The sequence below is a fragment of the Strix uralensis genome, chromosome 11 (genome assembly GCF_047716275.1).
Source record: "Strix uralensis isolate ZFMK-TIS-50842 chromosome 11, bStrUra1, whole genome shotgun sequence".
In the NCBI taxonomy this organism is placed as follows: domain Eukaryota; kingdom Metazoa; phylum Chordata; class Aves; order Strigiformes; family Strigidae; genus Strix; species Strix uralensis.
In genome coordinates this window covers 9,081,987-9,105,999 of record NC_133982.1, presented here as the reverse complement: position 1 = coordinate 9,105,999, position 24,013 = coordinate 9,081,987, and the positions used below count along the sequence as shown (strand labels likewise).

The 24,013-nt window shown below is 34.6% G+C and overlaps 1 protein-coding gene across 3 annotated transcripts in view; it reads right to left on the bottom strand.

The window, feature by feature from the left end:
- LRRC49 (leucine rich repeat containing 49) overlaps positions 1-24,013 on the bottom strand; it is a 55,408-nt gene that overhangs the window by 10,420 nt on the left and 20,975 nt on the right. Inside the window, exons 9-12 of one of the 3 annotated variants that reach the window (XM_074880671.1) lie at positions 21,297-21,358; positions 14,643-14,790; positions 7,319-7,402; positions 2,272-2,423 (exon numbers count right to left, since the gene is read on the bottom strand). In XM_074880671.1, the coding sequence (XP_074736772.1) occupies positions 2,272-2,423; positions 7,319-7,402; positions 14,643-14,790; positions 21,297-21,358 (446 nt within the window). The remainder of the gene's footprint in view (positions 1-2,271; positions 2,424-7,318; positions 7,403-14,642; positions 14,791-21,296; positions 21,359-24,013) is intronic. The other 2 variants (XM_074880673.1, XM_074880672.1) reach the window with 2 other exon arrangements.

The following is a 24,013-nucleotide window of genomic DNA, read 5'->3' as shown; positions in this document are numbered from 1 at the left end:
TCTGATCAGGATATCAGATTCATTATTCTGCTTAGAGATGAGAATAGTCTTATGGCTTATTATCCTTGTGTAATCCTTAATGAATAGGCATGAATAAGCATTTCTTTAAAATAATGTGAGGTTTCCAATTCACAAGAGCGATTTTAAAACTAAGCAGTAAGCCCAGGTATTCTCAACTCTCATCTCTTTGTGTCTTACTTCCAACATGATACACTCAGCTGACAGGACCTGAAGTACAGAGAAATCAAGATGAGCACAAATCACAGGTTTAAAAAGTTGCATAATGATTGTTACTATTTTATTCTTTACTACCTTATTGGTATTTTTAATGTATTTTGCTTTTTTGACTACTAGTGATCATTTGACTGATGTTTTCTTGACAAAATCAACCAGAAGTCTAAGATTTCACTCTTGACTGGAAATGTTGAGAGCCCATCACTTCATATGTGAAGTTGTAAGTACTTATCTATTCTGAATTTCACCTTCTATTTTGTTACTTAGTCACTCATCTTGAAAATATCTTCTGAAATTCTCCACTATTATAAAACATAGTAGTAGATCAATGTCAATTTTAACTTGAGAGTGGGTTAGAGAGCAATAAGGCTTCAAGGCAAAAAGTGGCAGTGTTACCTACAGCTTCTTAATTCTAACACACATTGCCACATCTTCATTAATCTGTTTAAACTAATATAAACTGTTGATAAAGATCACTATCACACTTTCATTTCTCTAATCAGGCATGAAAAGAGAAAAATTCCAAACTTACATCTCCAATTCAGAAAACTAAATTCACTGTAATTTGCATAAAAGAATTATAATATATGCAAATAATGCACAAGGTTTATTTTATTAACATCTCAAGGGCGGTTGATATTGGATATTTCATTAAAGTAACTACTTGATTTCTCTAAAGCATTCTACAAATCTTAAACTACAAAAACTCTCACAAGAACATCGAAACAGATTTTATGCCTTATATTTTATTACTGTAGATTTGACAAAACAATCCTAACATTCATGGTCAGGAAACTACAAGGAATAAACCAACTTTTGTCACTGTATCCAGCATAAGCTGAGATAGTATTACACCAAGATCTTTCCTAGAGCTCCATGGAAAAAGTCTTAATATGTTACTTAAGAGCATGATTTCTCAAGGAATGAGAATCTGTTCATTAACAGGACAACACTCAAGCTACTAGAATTATATTGACTTGGTCACAGGGATGATTACTAACACTGAATTAAATTGTGAAGAAACCAAGAAGGCAAGAAAGCAGTGGCTAAATATATGTTCGGGGGAAAGCTTTGGAAGCACAAGAAGAGAAAGAACTATAGCAATACAAAAATGCTAAGAAAAAAAATGTTTCAAAAGATGGAGCACTCAACTGGAGATAAAAACCAGGTCTAGGCAATACGAGACTGAAACTCAGATGGGTTCTGTTTGTGAGAGGCAAAGACTTCCTGGCCATACCTGACATTTCCAGTGTTGATCAGGCACAACAGAAACATGTACTTGCTACTGAATTTGTGCAGACTATTTTTTCAGGTTTTTGCCTGAGCTAGACAGGTTGAAAGTGTGCTAGTTTGGTTTAAGTCAATCCAAGGGACACAGTGTTCATTAGATTCTGTATTTGGTTTTTAAATTATATAGAACGCCAGATGGCCATCTTTTAGATGCAAATAAGCAAGCCACAAAGTGTATCACAAAAATAATATAACCATATTTTAAACCAACAATAGTTTTATTCCTAAGGTAGTTTTTCTAAGTCAAAGAACTGCTATTGTTAAAATAGCATGGGTATGAAAATGGTCCATAAGAGATGCTGCTGTTTAAACTAAGAACATGAATTCAACACTCAGTTTACAAAACCTCTTGACACACAGGGGTTACAAGTGTTTGTAATGCTGGTATGTCCTCATTTTGTTCATTTCAAATAAAGGCAATGATCTAAGCTGTCAAGGAAATTAACACCCTTGAGAAGTCTCAAGAATTCATATTTAAGATTTCTTGCAAATATGAAGTCCTCCCTTATTTAGCAAAATCACATAATAATTTACCTTGCACTTCTTTAGTCAATGAATTGCTGTTATATTACTTATTTAATATATATTCCTTATTACTAATGGCCAACAGGTTTAATCACAAAGTAAAACACCTTTTCAGGATTGATTTGGAAATATTACTTTTGATAATAAAATAGTGAGATCTCAAGTGAGTAGTAACCTGGAATATAAGACATGAACAAGAAGAAGTATTTCACAATAAAATACCTGCTTTCTTCAGGAAATACATATGCAGCACTGCCATTGATCTGACAGGGCTCGTTATCTTTATCTTGGTTTAAAGAAGCCACAAGAGCTATTCGATTCTGCTGTATCTCCCACTGACGAGCAATATTACAAATAGTTAACCGTTTCTTTTCCTGAAACGATACAAAAATCATAATAAGTTTATAACAGTGCGGTATCAACACACTTGTTTGTTCTGAAGGAAATATGCTGCTTAATCAAACGTTTTATACGTTTTAAATTGAAGAAACGATAGTACTGGTTGGTGTTATGCATTAAAATCAATACATCATTCTAGTGCCATTCTGCATAACTGCCAGCAAACAACGATTTCACAAAATTTGCAATAACAGAAACAAGAAAAGTAACATCATAAATCCCCAAAGTTAAACTATTTAGTTTGGATAACAACAGAAGTCTTGTTTTAACAGTCTGGAGCTGCTTGTAACACTCCTCCCACAAAACAGGGCAGACTGCTTGTACTTTCCTCCATGCCGCTGGAGTGACCCTTGCGCTGAAGCTAAGACAGTTGGGCAACTGCTCTAAGTCTTAGCAGTAATTGCAACATACTCTGTGTGGGGGAAAAAAAAAGTTGTCTTCCAAAAAATGGAAAAAGTCAAGTTTATAAAAACAGAAAATGAAATTATCTTTGTGATAGACACAAGGACTACAACAGATCTAAGTTCAAATATTTTGTAATAGTTTTTTAAATTCCAGACAGGTCTTGTCAATGAACCAGTATTTCAAAAGTCTATTAAGTACTTGTTCTTGTATAGTCATGCAAATCATGTCAATTACCTACGATTCTATATATAGCTTATTATTCCATTGTATCATATAGATATATGTGATGTAATATATCCAGTTTAGCGTACTTTAAAAGGTTAAAGAACAAGGTGCTTTGTAAGACCTCATGGACTGGCAACTGACTCTCACCAAATGAAAACTGCACAACATAAATAATAATCAAAGGGCAAATTCATTGTTAGTTTCACTTAATTTGGTTTTTCTGAACCAGATCTAATTCTCTGGGAGTCAGCCACTTCACTGATGTGTAGTTAAACTACTCTCAATGAAACTCCAACAGTGACTTAGAATTTCTGAGAGAAAAATATTATAGAGGAGCTTAGCATAAAATAAATATACATCCACAAAACATGGCGAAAACAGAGTATTAGTCAAAGCCAATGATTTCTTGGTTTATAGTATCATACTCTAAACTGATTTTGCTATAAAAATGTAGCTTTCAAGTCCATACAAAGTAACAACCTTAATTTAAAGCTTCTCGCTCTTAGGAAGTACTAAACCCCATGATATTCTAATAATCCTTTAATTTCTCTCATATATTTCAAACATCACTATTGGAACTGGAGTGCAAACAAACAACCTGATATTCTGGAATGTAGTAGGGGGGAAAGGCAAACCTGAATTTACCCTATGTAGTATAAACAGCAGTTCATAGGCAGCCTGTGTTTGTCACTAATTTTACCCATAAGCAGGGGAAGGATAAAAGATGCATACTCTTTGGATGTACTTGTGCATATTCTACTTCAATGCAATGAAGTCTGGGATTGAAACAGCAAGTACTTGTTAGCTTCAAGTTGCAATGATCTCAAATTTGGTCTAAAAGGATCTCAGGCAAGGTAAATCCCTGTTCACAATTATTTCCTTAGAGCATAAACTACTTACTTTTATCAATTTCTTAACAGTGTTAAAAGTCTGTCTAATATAATAATTTTAAACATCGTTACACTATTTCCTGTCTCCTTTAGAATATTTTGTTAGGCTGATTAAGATACAAGAAAACAACACAATATTGATTAGGATTTAGAAGGCTGTACCAAAAATCCTGAAGGCTAGAAAGGTTTTATTTGTTTTGAAATTGAACATTTACATTTCTGTTCTAAGACAGACTCCACAGCTGGGGGAAAAAAAAAATCAAAACAAAATACAAAGTTTTATTATAGCCCCTTTTTTCAAATAGGAAGAAAAAAGAAGATAATTTATTTGACATGCTTATGGAGAAAAGCAGGGTACCAGGGTAGATCTAATTTTACAATTTGAAATGAACACTTTTGATACACTGAGTTTGACCTATACTGACTATGCTCCTGGGTTTAATCTATGAAAGTAACATCTGACTGTTACCATCATGTTTTTACATAATTTCTTTCACAGTGGGTGAGTTGCAGACTGTGCAGACTGTAGTCCACTAAGAATGTTCCTCACACTACTCAGTGCTGGGGATGTGAAGTGTAAAGCACTATAAATGAGTATTTCTTTGAAAAACTGAAAATAGTAGATCAACAAAAAAAGCAAGCATTTTATCATATGTGACTGCTAATTTCCGGAGCCTTAGGTATTTCCTTAAGAATAAAGAACAACTGCATATAAGTGCTTCACAGTAAAACACTTAATACCTACATGCAAATCCATCACAGCACAGCTATTATAATCAGAGTAAACACCATGATCTATTTCAATGACTGATAATGCAGAGATAGATCTACTAGACTATAAACACTGATAAAAATTATGTCCATAATTGTCTATAATTGACACTGAAAGTACATGGAAACTACTTCAAAAATTTTACTCTGAAAGTTTTTCCATTTTAAAGAGCTCAAAACTCTATTTCACATTCAATTTGCTCAAAGAGTTATGATGTTATTTGGTTAGAGAACACTAAGCGCCCAACAGACTTCAGTGATGACTGGGCTCGATGTCACAGAAAGTAGGGGAAGTTGAAATAGTCAGCATTTTCTTTCAATCAGATTTAGAAAATTCTGTTTATTCTGAGGGTGAGGGTCTCCTCATAACTTCAACCACCATACGGCTCTACTGCTTTGTTAGCCCTCAGCTGTGGGCTGCTGGATTCCTACAGAGCTTTGAAAACTTCCAAGAATTCATTTTACAAAAAGCAAATTTTATAAGTGTGAAGATTCTGCTAGCAATACTATTTCTTGTTCCAGTAAACATTAAGTTCAGCCTCTGTTGGAAAGGAATTCATTCTCTGTACATTTTAAAGTACATCTCAAACTTCCCCAGAGGAGTGGGTTTTAAGCAATAAAAAAATAGTGTGGAAAAAGAGAGATGAAGAAACTCCACTGATAGGGTAAACAAGTAAAAAGAAGAGATGACAATGCTGAAATGAACTTTTTTGATGCAGTGAATACAGGAAAAGAGCAATTGCTTGCTACTGAATGAGTGCTTATAATTTCATTTACACTGCATATAGCTTAAGAAGGTTTGGAGGAAAGTGACAACAACAAAAACTGCAGAATATAATTCTCTAAATATTTTCTTCAGATTTAACTATGAAGAAAATCCTATAGTTGGCAACTTTTTTCACTGGACATTGTATCTATGAGCAGATTTGTTCCTTTCAATTCAAATGTGTGGAACAGGAAAAAAGAAACCAGAATTATAACACACAAGAACATATTTACAAAGGAAAGATATACAAAATCACCAAATCACGCAAACGATACTGGTATTTGCCTCTTATGCCACTTCACTATATGAAGATAAGAAAGAAACCTTGATCAAATTACAAAACCTACAGTTTAATGCTGAAATGTCAGTAATAATGCTATTATACATTAAAAATATTTTTTTTTCTTCTCAGGGAAGATGCCACTAGCAAAATGCAATGAGAAATCTACGCCATCAAGACAAACAATCCCTCCACTACAAGGAAACATTACAACAGTGGTTAAGAACACAAACTGCAAATAAACACCTATTTTCTTTCCAGTCCAGATACACAGTTAGCTTTTCAATAACATAAAATAACACCATGCATGAATATTATTTACTAATTTCCCATTTCTTTATGTTACTAAGAACTGGCACCAAAACTTCAAACCTGAAGAGACTTTAAATACATCAGTATCTTACAGGAAAAAAAAGAAACAAACAAACCACAACACTGCTTAAAAAAAAGTATGTACCTAAGACTTCTTTGTTATATTGATTTTTTTTTAAACAGAAAATATACATGGATACAAATATACAGGAAATCAAAATATATTCTTAGGCACTAGATGTGGAATTTTTATTTTTCCCCGTTCATATATTTAGGTTCTTGGGGTTTTTTAAATACTTTAATATATTGTTAAATTCTGTTTGTGTCTTTTTATTTTTCAGAGTTATATATATTTGCTACACTTCTTACAGCCTCCTGAAACTACTTTCAGTCTAATCCCCTTCATGGAATATGATCTTACCTAGGCAACAACAATATGGATACATGAACATTTTTTTGCTTGTTTGTTTGACTGCCAAATTACTGGATGACAAAAAGTTTTAGGCACCTTTTTTTCTCCAAAGAAAAATGATTTGGAGACAAATGGTGATATTCACACAACAACTGGAATGCAGATGCTCTTAGATCCTTGAACTTTGGTCTCCTATTAGCCACACAGGTCATTTAGTCACCAGTCCCATAAGAGTATTCTGGAGTGCACCTCAGTCTCCCCTGTTAGAGCTATTCCATCTCATGTATATAAGCATTAACCAGGCCAAGTGATCTGGTAGATAAGCATTTTTCTGAAAAGACAACAGCTGGAGTCTAGCTGCTGCGCTGATGACTGCTTAACTCTTTCTACAAAAAGGAACAACTACAACAGGAAAGAAGGAAGGAGAAACTACTTCAGAACACCCTGCATGGCAACAGTTAGAGCACTCACCTGAAATGGGGGAGACCAAGTTCAAGGAATTTGAAATCACTGAAAAATCTTTTACTTTACTCTGGATTTACTTTATCTCTGGATTTATGTAAAAGGATGGCAAACTTCATTTTCATATGTCACACTCACGTATTCAACTGGGGTTTTTTGCTAAAGTATAACTTGCATAGTTGACTGAAGAGAGTTTCAGTTGTGGAGTGCACTGTTTAAGCTGTAAAAAAAAGTTTAAAGAGATAGAAGCATATTGGGATATGTAAGAACTACAGCAAAAATTACTAGGGTATAGATTATTGCTGTAAAGTGGTTTACAGTAGGCTTAAAACAGCCATAGAAAATACCTTAAGCAAGGTCTGTTTATGGCTTTCACGCTTCCTTTCCTCCTCTTTCCTTGCTGCAACAGATGCCATACGTCTTTCTTCTTCCTGGATGAAAAAAAGAACAACTTCATAAAAGGAGGAATTTATCAGGTTCTGAAAAGTATTACTGATAAATTATCAATATATTTTTGTCTTGGTATTTGAAGTGTAAATTTTAATTTTAATACAATTTTAGGACTTTTTAATATTTAGAAACATTTAAATGCTGTTAAAACAAATAAAATTGCTAATTATAAATAAATCAAGAAATAGAGAAGAAACAGGTACCTCAGATACAAATACTGAAGACAGAGCTATTTAAGACTAGTATTTGTAAAGGTCTTTGAAAAAGCATAAAGCATATGGTGACCATGACAGTGAAAAAGGACATTTTAAAATATAACAGTGCACTGTATCTTTGTAGTAGTGTTTGCAGTTAGTAGGATTTTTTGTAAGAAAAGACACAGAGTGAATGAGCTGAATTCTATTTATGCTCAAAACATGATCTAAGATTGATTTTTATCATCATAAACTGTTTCCAAGGGTTTACTTTTCTCAATCAGCAACAGGACTTGAGAAGAAAACAATATTTTCAAAGTTAATTACACTACATTATGTCTCATCATCTATTCAAGAAGTTTCAAGAAGAAAGCCATTGATTCCTAAAGTCATGTAAGTGAAGATGCTTAATTTTCCTGGTAAAGTAATTTAATACTGCAATACACCCATATTGGGTTGAATGCTCCCTGTTTACACAAGTCTAAATATTCTCACTTATTTTTAGAACATACATTTTCCAAGTAACAAAAGAAATGTTCACTATGAAGTAAAAAGTGTAGAGTCCTTCCAACACAAATATTTGGGAAACATATTTTAACTTATTTTGATTTACTTCACATGCCATTTGGGTGTTTCTATTAAAGTATCTTCCCAGAACATAAGGAAAGTGTTTTGATTTCCCTCAAAATAGAAAGCTCTTGTCCTAACCTTTTCACTTTCACTTTCCAGAAAGTTACATGTTAAGAAAATTAACAAACAAAAACGAACAGAAAACATCATCAACCATGAAGACATATTGATACGTCAAAATTTGTATATAAATAAAACATGCTATGTTTAGAGCACTGGAAGAATCCCTAAGCACACGGGTGAATGCTCACTGGAAGATAAAACAAAGCAGGAACTTCACACTTAGCATCAGTATTACATTTTTAAGAAAATAATTTGCAAAGCATAAGAAGTTAGGTTCAACAGCAAACTTTTATCTGTGTACAGCTCCCCTGGAATCCATTGACATACCATGGATTTTGACGTCAATCTGAAAGGTGATTAAACAACAAACTTCCAAATTGTTGCTCTATGACTTTAACCTAATATGCATATATTAAACAAGAGGAATACCTTAATGCAGATTAAGTCATGAGGCTCTGGACAGAGTAAGGTTCTCTAACTCAACTCTATGCAAGAATTTCCCTGGAACACTAATTGGAAAGCCTAACTTCCCCCCCCAAAGAAACTCCTGGCCTTTTGAGGGTGAAGTTTTGTTGGCAGCCTCCACACAATGAAACCCAATACTTGAACGGTAGGGTTCAGGGTGAGGCTGTCAGAATCAAGAAATAAACCCCATGCACATAATATGACACAAATAGGAATGTGTAATTACTAACGCAAAATAAAAATGCACTCTTGTTCAAGATATGATTCAAAATGTTAAGAACTACAAACATTATTCTCATGACAGCTGTTTACCCAAATTACATGTTACAGTGTACTGTTTGTGTTTACTTTAAAAAACCTGAAGTCTTAAAATAAAATATAAACACTAGTGATATCCTTCTACAGAAAGTGGGTTAGAGTTGGTTTTTTGTTTTGTTTATTTTCTAATGAAATCTCTTCATTTGACCTTGCATTTATACTTTGTAACTTAGCTTCCTAAAGAAACAAGCTTTTTACAATTTCAGTGTCTTAATCTTCTCAAATGACTTTTCAACACATTGAACATATTAAATAACTTAAAGTGTGTTTAGAAGTCTCAAATTAAGGGGTTTTTTTGTTCCTCAGAAGTTTGATTATATAAAATTGGTATGTAGAAAGAAGAGAAATGTAAACTAGTTTTCCCACCAAGGAAGAGGAAGCAGAAATTATCCATTCTATTTGGCAGAGAACAGCTGGCCAGTCATCGTAGACTCAGCTCCAAACTAACTGAGGTATTGTTGCATTTCACACTGGGGAAGATGAGAATTAGAGAACAAAATGACACTAATCTATAGGAAATTAGCCATCATTTTTATTCCTTTCAAAACAACTTTTCCCCCCCCACAAGCTTTAAGGCAAACATGCAGAAAGTTCCCTAATCCAGTTTTCTCCCAGCTTCCACAAACATCTCTTCTTACTCTATCTTCCTTCTCAAAGCCTTCCCTTAATCCAGTTCAAATGCATACTTTATGACACTGTCTTCCATCCATGAGGGTCTGCTGCCCTCACTCAAGTCAGTCCAGTACTTTCACTGCCAAGACAGTCTCAAAAGAATGGAATGGACTAATGCAAATTATACTCTAACAAGAGTCTTTTATTAACCAAGACTTTTTTCCTTGATCAAGAGTTAATCATAATTACAGACTTTTAAAACATACTATTTCTTTTATGAAAGAAATTAGCTCAGCCTAAAAAGAAAATATATCTTAGTTTTACTCAGCATTCATAAAGGCAGAATGATAGAGAAAACATCTGAATAAAGATCAAGGGCCAAATCTACTTTTTATGGAAATCAAATCCCTATACATTTTTTGATTAATCTTACACAACACATGCAATTAATCTTGAAAAATACATCCCCTCAAATCCACAAAAAACCTCCAGAAACCCACAAAGTTATAAACCAAAGCCCTTAATAACCTTGTCACAATTCATTTTTACTATCAGCCCTCTTCTCTTTTAGCTCCATCTCTTTTGAAATTCTTATTTCCCTTTTTCTTTGTTCCCCCTCATTATTCTGCTGCTATTGTCCATAACTTTGTTTTGCCTTTAAATCAAACCTTGCAGGACGGGATGCTTTTCCAGAACGTCAAAGTTCTGGGTCATTACAAAAGGACTTGCATGTCCTCTTGTATATTGAAATCTCCTCCATTTATTAGTTCTCCACTTCCCATCTAAAAACTTACTAAATGGCTAAGAAGCAATCTTCACCAAAAAAAAAAGAAACAACAACAACAAAAAAACAAACAAAAAAAACTTTAAAAAAAAAAAAAGATAAAAAGAGGGGGGGATATACTTCCTGAAGAAGCAGAAGTCTCACTTTCTACAATGAGATTTTGAGGCTGCAGGTTCACATTCTCAGTGTGAAGCAGCAGAAGCGACAAAACACAGGAACAGGACACATTAAAGCTACTACCACCCTTATAAAAACCTTCCATTAGAGCTGTAACAGAACTTAATCTGTAGCTCTGTGGCATGCTGGTAGCTCCCCCTGCTGCTACATGAACACTACCGTAACTGTAACACGACAGATTTTGGCCAAACCCGTCATTGTATCAGTCTTTCAAGAGGTAACATCCAGCAACACCTGAGAAGGATCCTAAAGAGACCACAGTGGAATGCATGTATTCTCCCTCACTACTGCTTTACTATTATTCAAACAGGTTCTTTTTCAACAAATGGTATCATTTGAGTCACAGCAGAAAAAGATGCTACGTTAGCATACAAGGAATGCAGCACTTCATTTCCATAGTACATCTACCTTAAAATTATTAAAATAATTTTACTATAGATTAGAAACAGCTATAGTATACTTGATATGAACTACTTCAGGTAATGAAAAAAAAAAAAAGGAGAATATGAAGAATGTCCTGGTATACATATTTAAGCTTTCAAGGCATAAAGAGACTGAACACAGTACACTTAAAACAGACAAAATTTAGCTCACTTATACTTGCAGAAGGCAGACTACTTTTTGTTGTGTATACCACAGAGGCTCATTTTATACAAGAATGAAGTAATAATGTAAGGATGGTTCTTTTAGGAAAATAGCCATGGAAAATAACACGTACAAATTTTTTGATGAATTGTTCTTTAAGTGATATTTGACAAAGAGATATATCTCCATATTTTACTTTTAGTATTAATTCAGTATATTTTTGCAAGACCTGATTTAAGAGAGAAAATTACAATCCACAGGAGTGACTCTAGAACTTCCTGAAGTATCTTATTTTCATGTGGGGAAAAAAAAATATTAGGGACCCTTCCCTAAAAAACCAGAACACTCCACAGTGCAGATTCATAACAAATTCTAGTCTAGATAAAGCAGCAGAACCTACTCCCTGATCAGCAGAGAAATGTCTAAGCAAATAATCAAAATCAAACACAGCTCTCTAAGCATCCAAAAGCTATAAAACCTCAGTGAAAAGAAGCAAAGTGTTACTGTTAAGAAGATGCAGCTTGCCTTTCAATTTGGGAACCAGAGTACATTTTAAAAGTATATATATACACACATATATAAATATATATATATATACACACACTTAGCAAATTCTATTGAGACAGTGTATTTGAAGTGATAGCAAGTGTTGCTGGTTAAATAATTTCTCAGTAAGGAATATGTACACATTTCATTCATATTTTAATATTGTATTACATGTCTGCAGACAATATCTGCTTACTGTTACGAAAGACTGGAGGAAAAAAGATAGGTCACAGCTAAACTGAAAGCATCACTGGATAGGTCCACTTTTTCACAAGTTCAAACTACAAAACATATTCAAAAAGCTTCAATGCCCAGAAAAACCACCATTATAGTATGTTAACCAAACAATGCAAATGACTACATATGCAGCCTGAGCCTGCTTTGACCATAATGCACTTCAGTTGCACACAGGCCTATTTCACTGAGCCATAAATCAAGTCACATTACCTCACAACTAAGGTGGACTAAAGGTGTGACTGATAGAGAGTTACTGACGGTTAACACGGGTGACACAGTAATCTGTTCAACCACGGTAATTCAGCCTCCTCCCCACTCTTTAGGCCTCTAGATTGACCTATCAAAGTTTGAGAAAGTAGAAGGTTTGCACTGAGTTGATATTTTAGACACACAATACAAAGTGGACAGGCTTTTCAGCTGAAAGTCATCTTCTAGTGTGGACAATAAGTGTTTACAATCTTACAGTGAAATGCATCACAGATGATGAACCTCCACTGATTTCACCATCACTGGGTCCATGCCTCAGTGGTTTAAGAGCTTAAATCTTACATTCAAAAATGGCTTAGGAATGAGATGGTCTAAGAAAACACCAACTTCCTCACAGGTCAGGGTATAAAGTTGTCATAATATGATGCAATCCCTTGAATAAAGGCAAATCTGTCCCAACTTAAGAAATATTAGAACAATTGCAATGCAAAATGTTTTATTCCAAGTGTAGAGTATTTGATTTTCATGGCAGCTGTATGTTTCTGAATAGTTCCCTAAGGCAGAGGCAGCTACCACCAGACTTTTTCTCCAAGGTTCCCTTTCTCCAGAGAATCCTACAGAAAAGGCCTGGCACCAAAGAGCATGTGTCTTCTTGAAAACCAATATGAATAAAGCTTCAAAGTCTCTTACAAACTTTTAAAAATTTCCTTCAGATTTTATTTTTTCTTGAAATAATTTTCTTGTCCCAGTGAGGCCAGCAAGTAAAAGAGAAGCTAAAAGCAGAAGTAACAATTGTGTAAAACTCAGTTCTCGAGCAGAAGAGCTTCTGAAGTGAAGAATTCCCATCAGAAAAAACCAACATCCCAGACCAACTCAGTTCTTTACAAGACAAAGCAACCCTTAAGTTCAAAATTGTCTGGACAGCCTTTAGACTAATGAAGAAAAGATCCTATAAATGTAATTAGAGTTTAGGTATACTAATCAAGTGAGAAAAAACATATACCCAATATTGTACTTCCATTTCCCCACCGAGATACATTTGCTGATGGCAACAGCATCTTGCATTACGAAGCAGAATAGCTGGATTTGGCATTGCCAACTCTCTAATTTTATCACAGGCCTCATGATACTTGTTATTTTTCTTAAAATCCCAGTTTCTTAAGTCCTACGATTATCTGGGTAACACAGTTTTTATTGGAGAAAACACATAGCAGCCTCTACATGGAGAAACAGTAAAAAAAGTTCTCAAGGCTCAAAAACCAGAAGGCAAAACATTCTTTTTACAAGTAGATTTATGAGCAGCACAACTGATGCAGCCTGGTTTTCTATGTCTTTTTATCTTGTGATTGATTCTCTGATGTTTAACAAGGTACGAACCCAAATTAAATTTTTCCCATGGCTGTGGATTTCTAATAGCTTTTTCCCCATACAGATCTCAGAGTCTAAAAAAGAGTTTGAGCTCTTTCTACAGAACTGAGAGTTCTACCTAGTACCATCTCCTCTCGAGAAGGCGGGGGGGGGGGGGGGGGGGGGCAGAGGGAGACACATTTTCTTTATGTGACACAGGTTTCTGAAATAATACTGAGGAAACAATCTTTTTAAAAGCAAAGTAATTACCAAATATTCAATTAAGTCAGTATAAATTCACAAAACAAAACAAAAAAAATCTACAACCCATAGAATACCTGCGAACAAACAAGTATTTAATATTTTCAATGCTGGGAGTAAACTCTCATGTCCCAAAGCACTTTTTTTTTTTTAAAGTATGTTTTCCAAGTATGTTATTTTACATCATAATTGGCTCTATTTGGTACTCTCTTCCTTATCAGGGATACTTGAACCTGAGCAGCAGAAACAGAAATGAATGGGGAGAGTAGGTTAGGAAAGGAAGGAAGGAATACAGACTGACACACAGAAACTCTGTGATCATCAGGTTTCCTTAGGGAGGCAGACTAAAGACACCAACAAGATCTTTAAATGAAAGAAGATACCAATAACACCAATTTTAGGGTAAACAGACTACTCCTTTGGAAGAAACACGCAGTTCCTTTTCATCTATACGGCAAACCAGTAAAGACTGTGTTGGGAAAGTTCTAACCAAAAGCTTTGCAGACTCTCTCATGTGACATGGCAACTGATCACACAGTATTTACTAATGAAGAGTTTAAGCATTTTAAAATAAACATGTTAAAATGAAGTTAAAAAAGCACACCCTTACATAACACTGAACAAAAGAAAAAAGGTTAAAGTTTTCAATATTATAATGCCTATACACCATTCAATTCCATATCAAATCAAGAAGAAATGGTGGTGGTTTTAATACACATGTATACACAGAAAACCCTACATTTTACTTCTGAATTTAAGGATCTAGTAAGTTTGACGAAAACAGAAATTTCTTACTGTGATTCTCTTCATATCTAGCTGTCGGAGCTGCATCATATGATGGAGAACAGTGTGTTTGTACCATGTCTCCTGAGCTATTGGATTGCCATCAAGGGTGATATCTGACAAAGATGAGGAATCAGCAAGGCACAGAATATCCTCAAAACTGTAACCAAAAAAGTTTAAAGTTTTAATGTCATAGAGTAGGAATAAATTTGAGATGGAAGATTTTATTTCTTAAAGATAGAACATTAATATTTACCTGTACTGAAAAAACCCACCCATCAATATTGTGTATGATAAATCAAATTGTAGGTATTTTGAAATACCAACAGCTGCTGCTGTTAAACTTTTTAACCTCTTCACATACAGGTAAAAAGAGATGCAGAATAAGGAGAACTTGTTAACTATGGGGGTATAGTTTCACCTAAAAACCCCCTAAAAGAGGATACATATCAACACATATTCCAAAAAATAGTACAAGGTGTATTTTCCATCAAAACAAGCATGAAAAACATGGAAAATACAAGAAAAACAGTTAACCACAAATATCACAGAATGATCCTGGCTGTTTGCAACATCATTAAATATCGGAAAAAAAAACAATTACAAAAGCATCATATTATCTTCAAAGCAGATCTGTCTATTGTTCTGAGTTCAGTATACAAACACTAACGAGTTGGCTTTTTAGACATCTGATTTGGTTTCCTGGCAAAAATAACTGGCCTGTGTAAAATGTATTTAGAGATGTATAGCCTGTATCATGTTCCTTCTATTGAAGATGGAATGTGTAAAGAAAGCAGCTGACTCAGATTTAACTTGATTTCAAAAAAAACTGAACAGTTATAGAAGTAAATGTCTCCCCATTTACAGTCTCCCCAAAATGCCTCCCCAAAAGACTCCCCAACTCCTTTTAAGAAATTGATTACAGTGTACAAATGTACAACTGCGCACCAATCCTTATGCACTTTGGCCTTCAAAAGTCAAGTTATGAAGATAAGTAAGTTCATGTGGAAAGAATGAAATAATTTGACTTGGTGCTTTTGAGAATGAAGTTAAAAAAAATCTGAAAATTACAAAAGAATCAACGATGATCACAAAAATATAAACAGAAGATCACTTTACCAGAAAAACAAACACTTAATGACATTCTGAAGTAAGACACCATTTCTGAAGTGGAAAATACGGAATTACTGTCATTTTTTTAATATCCTGACAATCTTACTGATTGCACCAACTGGTTATAGTTCTGCTCACTCTTGGTGGCAGAAAAACTCTTCCTCCACTAATAGTTTGAAGGATACCAAACCTTAAGTATGCCCTGAATTTAGGGATCAGAAATTGTATATAGTAAAGATGTTCATATTGAATTGTATTCATATTCAATTCATATTGACTGTCCTTGAATAAGGTGGCAACTACCTTTATTAGTGGTATCACTCAAATTTCAAAAATGCATACAGTAATCTCCCAAGGACTAACATTCAGCTGCAAAGGGCTTCAGATCTATCAGAAGGTCAGATTTTAAAATGAGATATCCGTGAAAGGTTCTAGATATTAGATAAAACAATTTCTGCAACACCAAAAAAAAAAAAAGAACTACAGATAAAATATAAAAATAATACCACCAAATGGCAATCAGTCTCAACCAGCAGAATAAAGGCCTGGATACCAACATAAGCTAGCAGGAGTAAAGAAAAGAAATCACCCAATACAAATCTCAAAAAACCCAACGCAATTAGTACAGCACACAAGTAACTTCTACATGATACACCTAGTAGAGCAGCAGAAAAATGACAGAGTGAAGTGGAAGATACTACTACCTTTCTGCTGAGTGTATTAAAACAACTTAAGAACTAATGGAAAATGAAATATGTACAGATTCCAATGGAGGTAGTGACGGTACTTAGCTTATCTGAAGAATTGGGAGTTTTGTATATGTGTTTAAGATGACAAGTTTGATTACAATTTTCTGCTAAAACAGCTTGCATAACCACATTTTTTGAAGATCAGGCTGACATATTACTTAAAATACATACTCAATATGTCCTGAAGATAAAAGATAATCTCCCCAAATGACACTGAAGTTAGTAAAGAAACTTGTAAGCATGTTAGAATATGAAAAGAGAACTGAATTTCCATTGGGCCAGAATAGATTTTACTTGACAAATATGAAAAATTTTTGGTCTTCAAAATTAGTTTCAAGTAATGTAAATATATTTATTAAAAGCATTAAATATATGTACTCCACGCACTTCCCACTAAACATCTAACCAAAGAGTACTTCTGCCATTACATATGATTTACAGATTTTTAATAAAACCAATCTCTTCAGGAAATGACAGAAAAGTTGAAAGTTCGCTAGTGTTTTCAAGACCTTCCACTAATACATACTGCTGTGCTTTGAAATTCTCAGTGCTTCAGCATACCAGAACATTCATTCTGGAGCTAAAACAGATGTGCTTGCTTTATCCTGCTTTTAGCTGCCCTAATGGCAGCTCAATTTTAGAGCAAAACAGTAGTGCAAAATAGCTATGTTTTCACATCTTTGTATATGCATATGAAAAACAGAGCTTTAGAAATTCAATGTAGAAGACTTAATATACTGTACTTGTCACACTGGCATCCCAATCGTAAGCCAAGCAAAGCTTTAATATAACATACTTACCAAACAGACTGCATACTTTACAAGCACGCACACTGCTGTGAGAGTCAAGTGGTGACCACCTTATGGGAATCAGAGGCCATGTCTCAATGCTCTCTCTAGCCCCTGTTCACCACAAAGGAGTCTTTAACCTGTTCATGCAATACAAAGCAGCTGTGTATGATGCTGTTTCAGACTGCCTCAGTCAATCTTCTTGAGTGGAATCTCTGCGTCTCTTTCCAAAAGACCTTCTTCTGCAGGAGTCCCACCAAACTACAGCAACCACCTCTCATTCCCTGATCATCTTTCTTCCTAGGTGAATTTATCTTTGCTAAAATGGTAGTTTCAAGCAACACAGAAACAAGTTGTGAATTTGGGCTAAATTATCAAAAAGTGTTTCTGGAAATCTTTTCAGAACAGATCACTTTTGCATCTTGTGTGCATGCTCAGAGTCCTGCATCCAATCCTCCCCTCTGCCAGAAAGGATGCAAACCCACTTCTGCCTCATATGAGAACATGACAATTACTAAGCAACAGAGTATTCTGGTGTGGCATAAGCTCAACCTCCACCAGTGATATGCATTCACATTTACACATTTAGTAGGCAAGAACAGGACACAGGAACACTTGTCCTCTGTTACAGCCTACTTGCTTAGGAAAACAGTTGTTCCTTCTGTATACATTTGCATCAATGTTTTTTTTTAAAGCATGTTGCATAAAGAGGAAAAGCTCTGGAGAACAGAAGGAAGGCAATATACTCGTTGTAGTCTGACAGAACACCCAAGAGGGAACTGTATGTTCAGAAAATATTCAAAGAAGAAAACTTGGGTTTTCCCAGGGTTCTAACCACTACACTACTGATGAAAACAGATGTTACCAGTCAACCTTTCATTCCCCTTGTACTGCTTTTGTTCAAGTATTTAACAATGCATTTCTAAATTTTCAATCTGCTAGGAAAAAAGGTACTTTCTTGGTTTTATTAGGCTAAGAACATTCCTTCTCTCAGGTTTCCAATTCAGCAACCAAATGAAGAGAAACAATTACATGTCCTCTGAGCTTCTATCCAACTTTTTCCACATGGCTAGACAACATGCCTTACTAAATGAAAAAGCCAACTTAGTGCTGACCTGGACAGCAATGTAACAGTGAAAATACATACTTTGTTTCCAAGATTAAAAAATTATCTTCTCTGGTTTCACATTTTGAAATATGAGCAATAACCCTCTTTCTGAATCTCAGTGGCATATCTTCCTGAAGAAAAGTTTCTGTAATCTCTTTCCACTAAAATTCAAAATGGGATTTCTCCCCCTTCTTTCTAACTAGTTCTAGAGATATATATTGCCTTCGGCCATCAGGTATGAACGCCTTTAGTTTGTAACTGCTAAATTTTTTGGGCTGAAGCCAGGAGTAGGACTTCTTTTGTTTCAGATCAGCATCAACTTCTACAGAATTCAGTTTTAACTTACATTATCTTGCCAAAACATCCTTTTTTACTAAAAGCTCTGCAGAGAAGCAGCAGCATTCTGAGGCCTCCTCTAAAGCATAAGGGAAAAAGAATGTCAGTGATTAAACCCATGACAGATTCCCACGCCCTAAATAGTGACAATTTTTAAAAGGCATTCCTGAATCTTTTACTGAAATATTAATTCATATATGTCACTATGTATCAATTCAAGACCCAAGGATTCCTGCTGACATACAAAAGTAAGAAGCAGCAAAACTTTCCATGGGAGTACTGCCTCAAAAACGCTACTTTTTTTAATGATCAGTAATAAAATATTTTAATGAACCTGTAACATAAATATATACAGGTTTTGGCAATATACTTTGCTGTTTGTTTCCATTTGCTGCTTTTCTCTATGCACTGACAGATAAATGAATTAGAATATCTGTGTATCAATTTGACTGTCTAAAAGAAGTCAGCTGTATAGACACAGCTGTTTCTAGGAAAAATAATTTTTTACATTACCATATGGCACACAGTAAACCCAGGTAAGTGACTCATAAAATCACACACAATCATTTAAAAGGGTTGTAGGAATGTTCAGATGTAGCACAGCAATTCACTAGTATTATGGTTGCATATAATTCCTTCAGTCAGTTCAAACAGTATCAAGCCAAGTATCAGAACACAGATGGTCAAGATTATACTTTCATATTTAATCATTTTCCTGTTAGAAGACATATCTCCTACATAACTCAAAAATCAGGAACTAATGGGGTTTTTAGCCTTCAAAACTGCTATATGCAACAGCAGATTATTATTTCAAAAACCCAAGCTAAATAGGATAATCAAAAGAAATATTTCATTTTTTAAAAAATAATGACTAGTAAATAGTTAAACTGATCCATCCATCTATCTACCCACATATGTATACAAAATTTACAGAAGAGTAATGTTTTTGTTTGACATTAAGATTTTATTTTTATACCTATTCCAGCTACAAAAACCAAATTATATATTTGCATGAATGTTCTAAATAAGTATTTCTAGCTTACATGAAAACTAGGACTAGATCTATCAATAGTTCAACAGAAGCCCCAATGAATAAATGATAATGATAAAGTACCTAGAAGCAAGCTACTGATTACATAAAGTTTGAGAAATCTACTTTGAAAACCTCACAGAAAAAACAAAACATTTCTCCTTCTTTGAACATTGTAAAAATAACATGAATTTGCATAAAACAAGGTGAGAAAGGAGTCAGAAAGCTACACAAAATATACCAAGTATATAAAAAGGTACAGAAATTCCACTGACTGCAGTGATGCTCCCTGATGGCAAGGGAGCCAGCTACTGCAGTCCCCTCATTGTTCTTGCCAGGCTAAGACATTTTTTAGAAAAACAGAAACAAAAGGCATGTTTCAATTCTGGAAACTATTCAAGACAAGCAAAACGCAAACCCCCTCTCTTTATTATGGCAATTTAAAACATAAAATAAAAATACTAGCAGATTAATTAAGGGAAGAGCATATTCAAGATTCCTGCAGTTCATTTCTGATTTTTTTAAAAATGCTTAATACCCATGAGTATTTAAGGAGATCTACTGCATTTGTACTTCAAGAACCTAAGGAACACAAGTAGGTTGGAGCTGTCTGCAAAAAACATAATATAGGTCAACTTAAAATGTACAAGTAGCTGTTACAATAAAAGCTCATACTAAGACAACATTTTACAGAGAAAGCAGATACCACAAGAACAGTGTGGTATTTCCAGTAATTAGAACACGAAGCATCTTTCCCCTATCCCACATTAAATTATTTGATTCTAAGCAAAGAAGGCTGGTGGTGATTAAGGGATAAAAAAATAAAGGACATACCAAACCGAAGATAATGCAGGCACTTTTTTTTTTTTTTTAAATATTGGCACTAGTATAAATGCAGACTCCAAAAATGCATGAATATGAAAAAGCATACAAGACAAACACTTCTATGTATTTATAACAAAATGCACTTAGTTACTTGAAACTATAGAAGCCCTGCTTTGAAAGTTGAGCTCTTCTGCTTCTGCCATCTGGTTTGAAAGGGAAATAACCATGAATATACCTTTCAGAGTTTATTAATGTATGGACAAGTAAAATACAAGCATGAAATAATCTAATCATTGTAAGAATCTGACTCAGCAGTTTATGTAACTCCATGAATACAGTGATGGTATGTTATATATAATATGTACCTTGTGGAATGTTGCTTTAACAGATATCTAGTTTAACAGTAAAACAACATATTTACATAAGTATTTTTAATTTTGATCATCATTGTAAACAGTATGATAATTTTTAAACTAAAAATATATGTTTCTTCGTAGAATACTCATACTACAACTACATTTAAATGTAAAGGGTTTCAAGAATTTTTATATTTTAAGTAGAAAATACACAATGGCTTGATTATGCTATCTGATATGTTAGGAGAAAAAAAAAAAAAGTATCTGCACTCACAGAGTTTGAATTTAAATTTTAATGAAATACAGCTCCATACAGGATACTTCAAATTACTGATAGGAAGCAAACTGCTATTTCCCTTACCTAGATATATTGTTGAAGCTGAGGAAGAGACGTTGGAGACGGGGCAAAGTATCCACATCTTTCTAGAAGGAAAGATAGAGGCATAAATTCAGTAGCTGAAAGTAGCTTTTGAACCTCTCTACTTTGTCTGATGAAATACAATCCTTTCTATATGCTATAACCTTGCTGCAACATTGATTTCTTTTGAATGTGCAGCTCCATTTCTCCCTAGTGCAGACTGCAAGGGAGTGTTTCAGTGCAGATATCCACTCTGCAGAACAAGCTGCATCACTTGCAAAGCAAATGATGTTAAAGAAAAGAGGATAAGGCTGCTGCTGGTTTCTGAACAGGCTTTTGGGAAATAAGCCAAGGTGCTGTCTCAGCATTTAAGCTGCAGTATAAACACACTGTTAAAAAAAGAAAAAAGTTTATCTTGTGACCATATGGAAATAAGTTTTTTGAAGTGCAATACAGCAGTGCAATTAGCACTACCAAACAGCAGTGACCCTTCTGCCAGAGAATGATCTGAAGGACTCTGTCACGCTTACAGTTACATTTATAAGAAGGAATGAGTTTCCAGAATGAGTAATTGTGAATTTAATATATGTCACTAACGACCTTTGCAGAAAACCTCTAAATAGCAAATAGCTCAAATATTAGTAAGATGAAACATATCAAGTAAGATCAAACTTCATTTATGAAATATAATTCCATAATGGCCAGACAACACAGTGATTCATACATCATTCAGACTGCACACCTAATCCCTCAGTTCTAAGGCTGCATCTCCTTATCCTACTAAGGAGCATACTCCAACTTGCAACCAGTGAACACAAAACTCTTACTCACAGCACAGGGAAGTGTCACAGGGCTCACTACCTTGATTTTACCGCAAAATCAAACCTACAGCCCTTCCTCCCTCCATCTGATTTGTGACATGTCTACATAGCACTCCAGAAACAGAAACAGTCCATTCTACTCAAACAGGTGAACACCAGGCAGCTCTAAACAAACTGTGCAGCTGCTATTAATGAAACACTGAATGTGAGCTAACAAGCATTGCTGAGAGTCATAGCTCTGTATACAATTAGCTCAGGTCTGCAGTTGCAAAACTCCTAGTTCAGAGCTGTTCTGAATTCTCCCAGACTAGACCATGGAAAGATTGGGTTCACAACACAATTACATCAGGATGTCCCCTCTGTCCCTAAGGCTACTCAGCATTGATACTTAAAGGGGTGGGCGTGCATGATACAGGCGGATATACACATGAAGACAGGCATTATAGGGTTGTGCACAGCAATTCTTAAGCTGCAATGATTTGAACTAATCAGAGAATTTTGCATTGGAGAATAGAAAGTAATTTCCCCTGAAGACAAATTTCCATAACTAGCACAATATGCTGCTGTCCTGTAAAATATGTTGCAAGTCTCACAGGCATGACAGCAAACACATTCAATGGCCTTAAGAGGAAAAAAAAAAAAAAGCCTTCAGCTACTTCAGATTTGCTACAAAGTCATATAGGACAGTGGACATACAGGGCAGGAAGTCTTTTATGAAAAGATGGTGAACACCTGGACCAGTCCTCCTTCAAGTCTAAGACCAAGCTGCAGGTGTCAAAACCCCAAATTCTAAGCTTTTAATAGCTCACAGCAATCAAGCAGGTCTGTCTTTCAAACAAAATTAGAATTCATTTTCCTAACAGTGGACTCCAATTCACAACTGGATGGAAAGTAAACAGACGTTCCAGAATTCATGGTATGTATAGATTCGTGCTTTTAATGCCATACAAGACACTTAGTAATAATTTATTCTGTCTGTTATTCTTCAGAATAGTCAGACTTCTTGAAGACACTTCCAATCCTATAAGATATAATTCTGCTATAAACCAATCCTCAGGACTGCCTTTTAAAGTCCTACAGCTTTGGACGAACTACAGTTTATTCCTACAAAAACCACTACTTGAGATTCAAGGATTTCCAGTCTCTAATGACTACCTCAAAGACAAAAAATGGTCCCAAAATTGCTAATCTAAGGCCAGTGGATTGTAAGAGATGACTATATACTTAATTGCTAAAACAAACTATAACCTAGTTGGATAACTTGAATTATTCAATATAGTTAATGGCAATGGCTATAGAGTTCAGTATGGAACCTCATTTTGTTTGACAAATGAGAATACCATCTTTCCTACACAAGAATAATACACTTACAGGAGGCGAGGTGAAAAGTAAGGAAGGTTCACTAAAAATGTACTGAAAGAGAAAGTTATTTATATTATATTGATTTCCTTTCATGACATTGGGACAGCAAACTTTTTAAAATTGAGGTTAGATTTTTTCATTTAAATGAATAATCAAGTTTAAAAAGCTTGATTCATAATGATAGTGTTGTCATAGTAACTGAGTAACTAAAACACAGTCCAAAAACTAAAACACAGAAACCAAATTCTTTTAATGAACTTAAGAGTGAAAACTTTGCAGTTAAGTGGCACATCATAACTATATCACGATTCAAATGACACCTGCCCCCCCAGTCAACCATAAGAAAACCTAAACCTCATCTTAAAGGAAAGAAATCTAAACCCCCTCCCTCAACTACCCAAGTACTCCAGCAATAATATAACAATATCTTGGACATTCTTTCCATAAAGTTATGTATGTTTCTGGATTTTCAGTAATTTCATATTGCAGCAGTTTCAACACAAAAGTAACGCACCTTTCCTTTTTTCAAAAGAAATG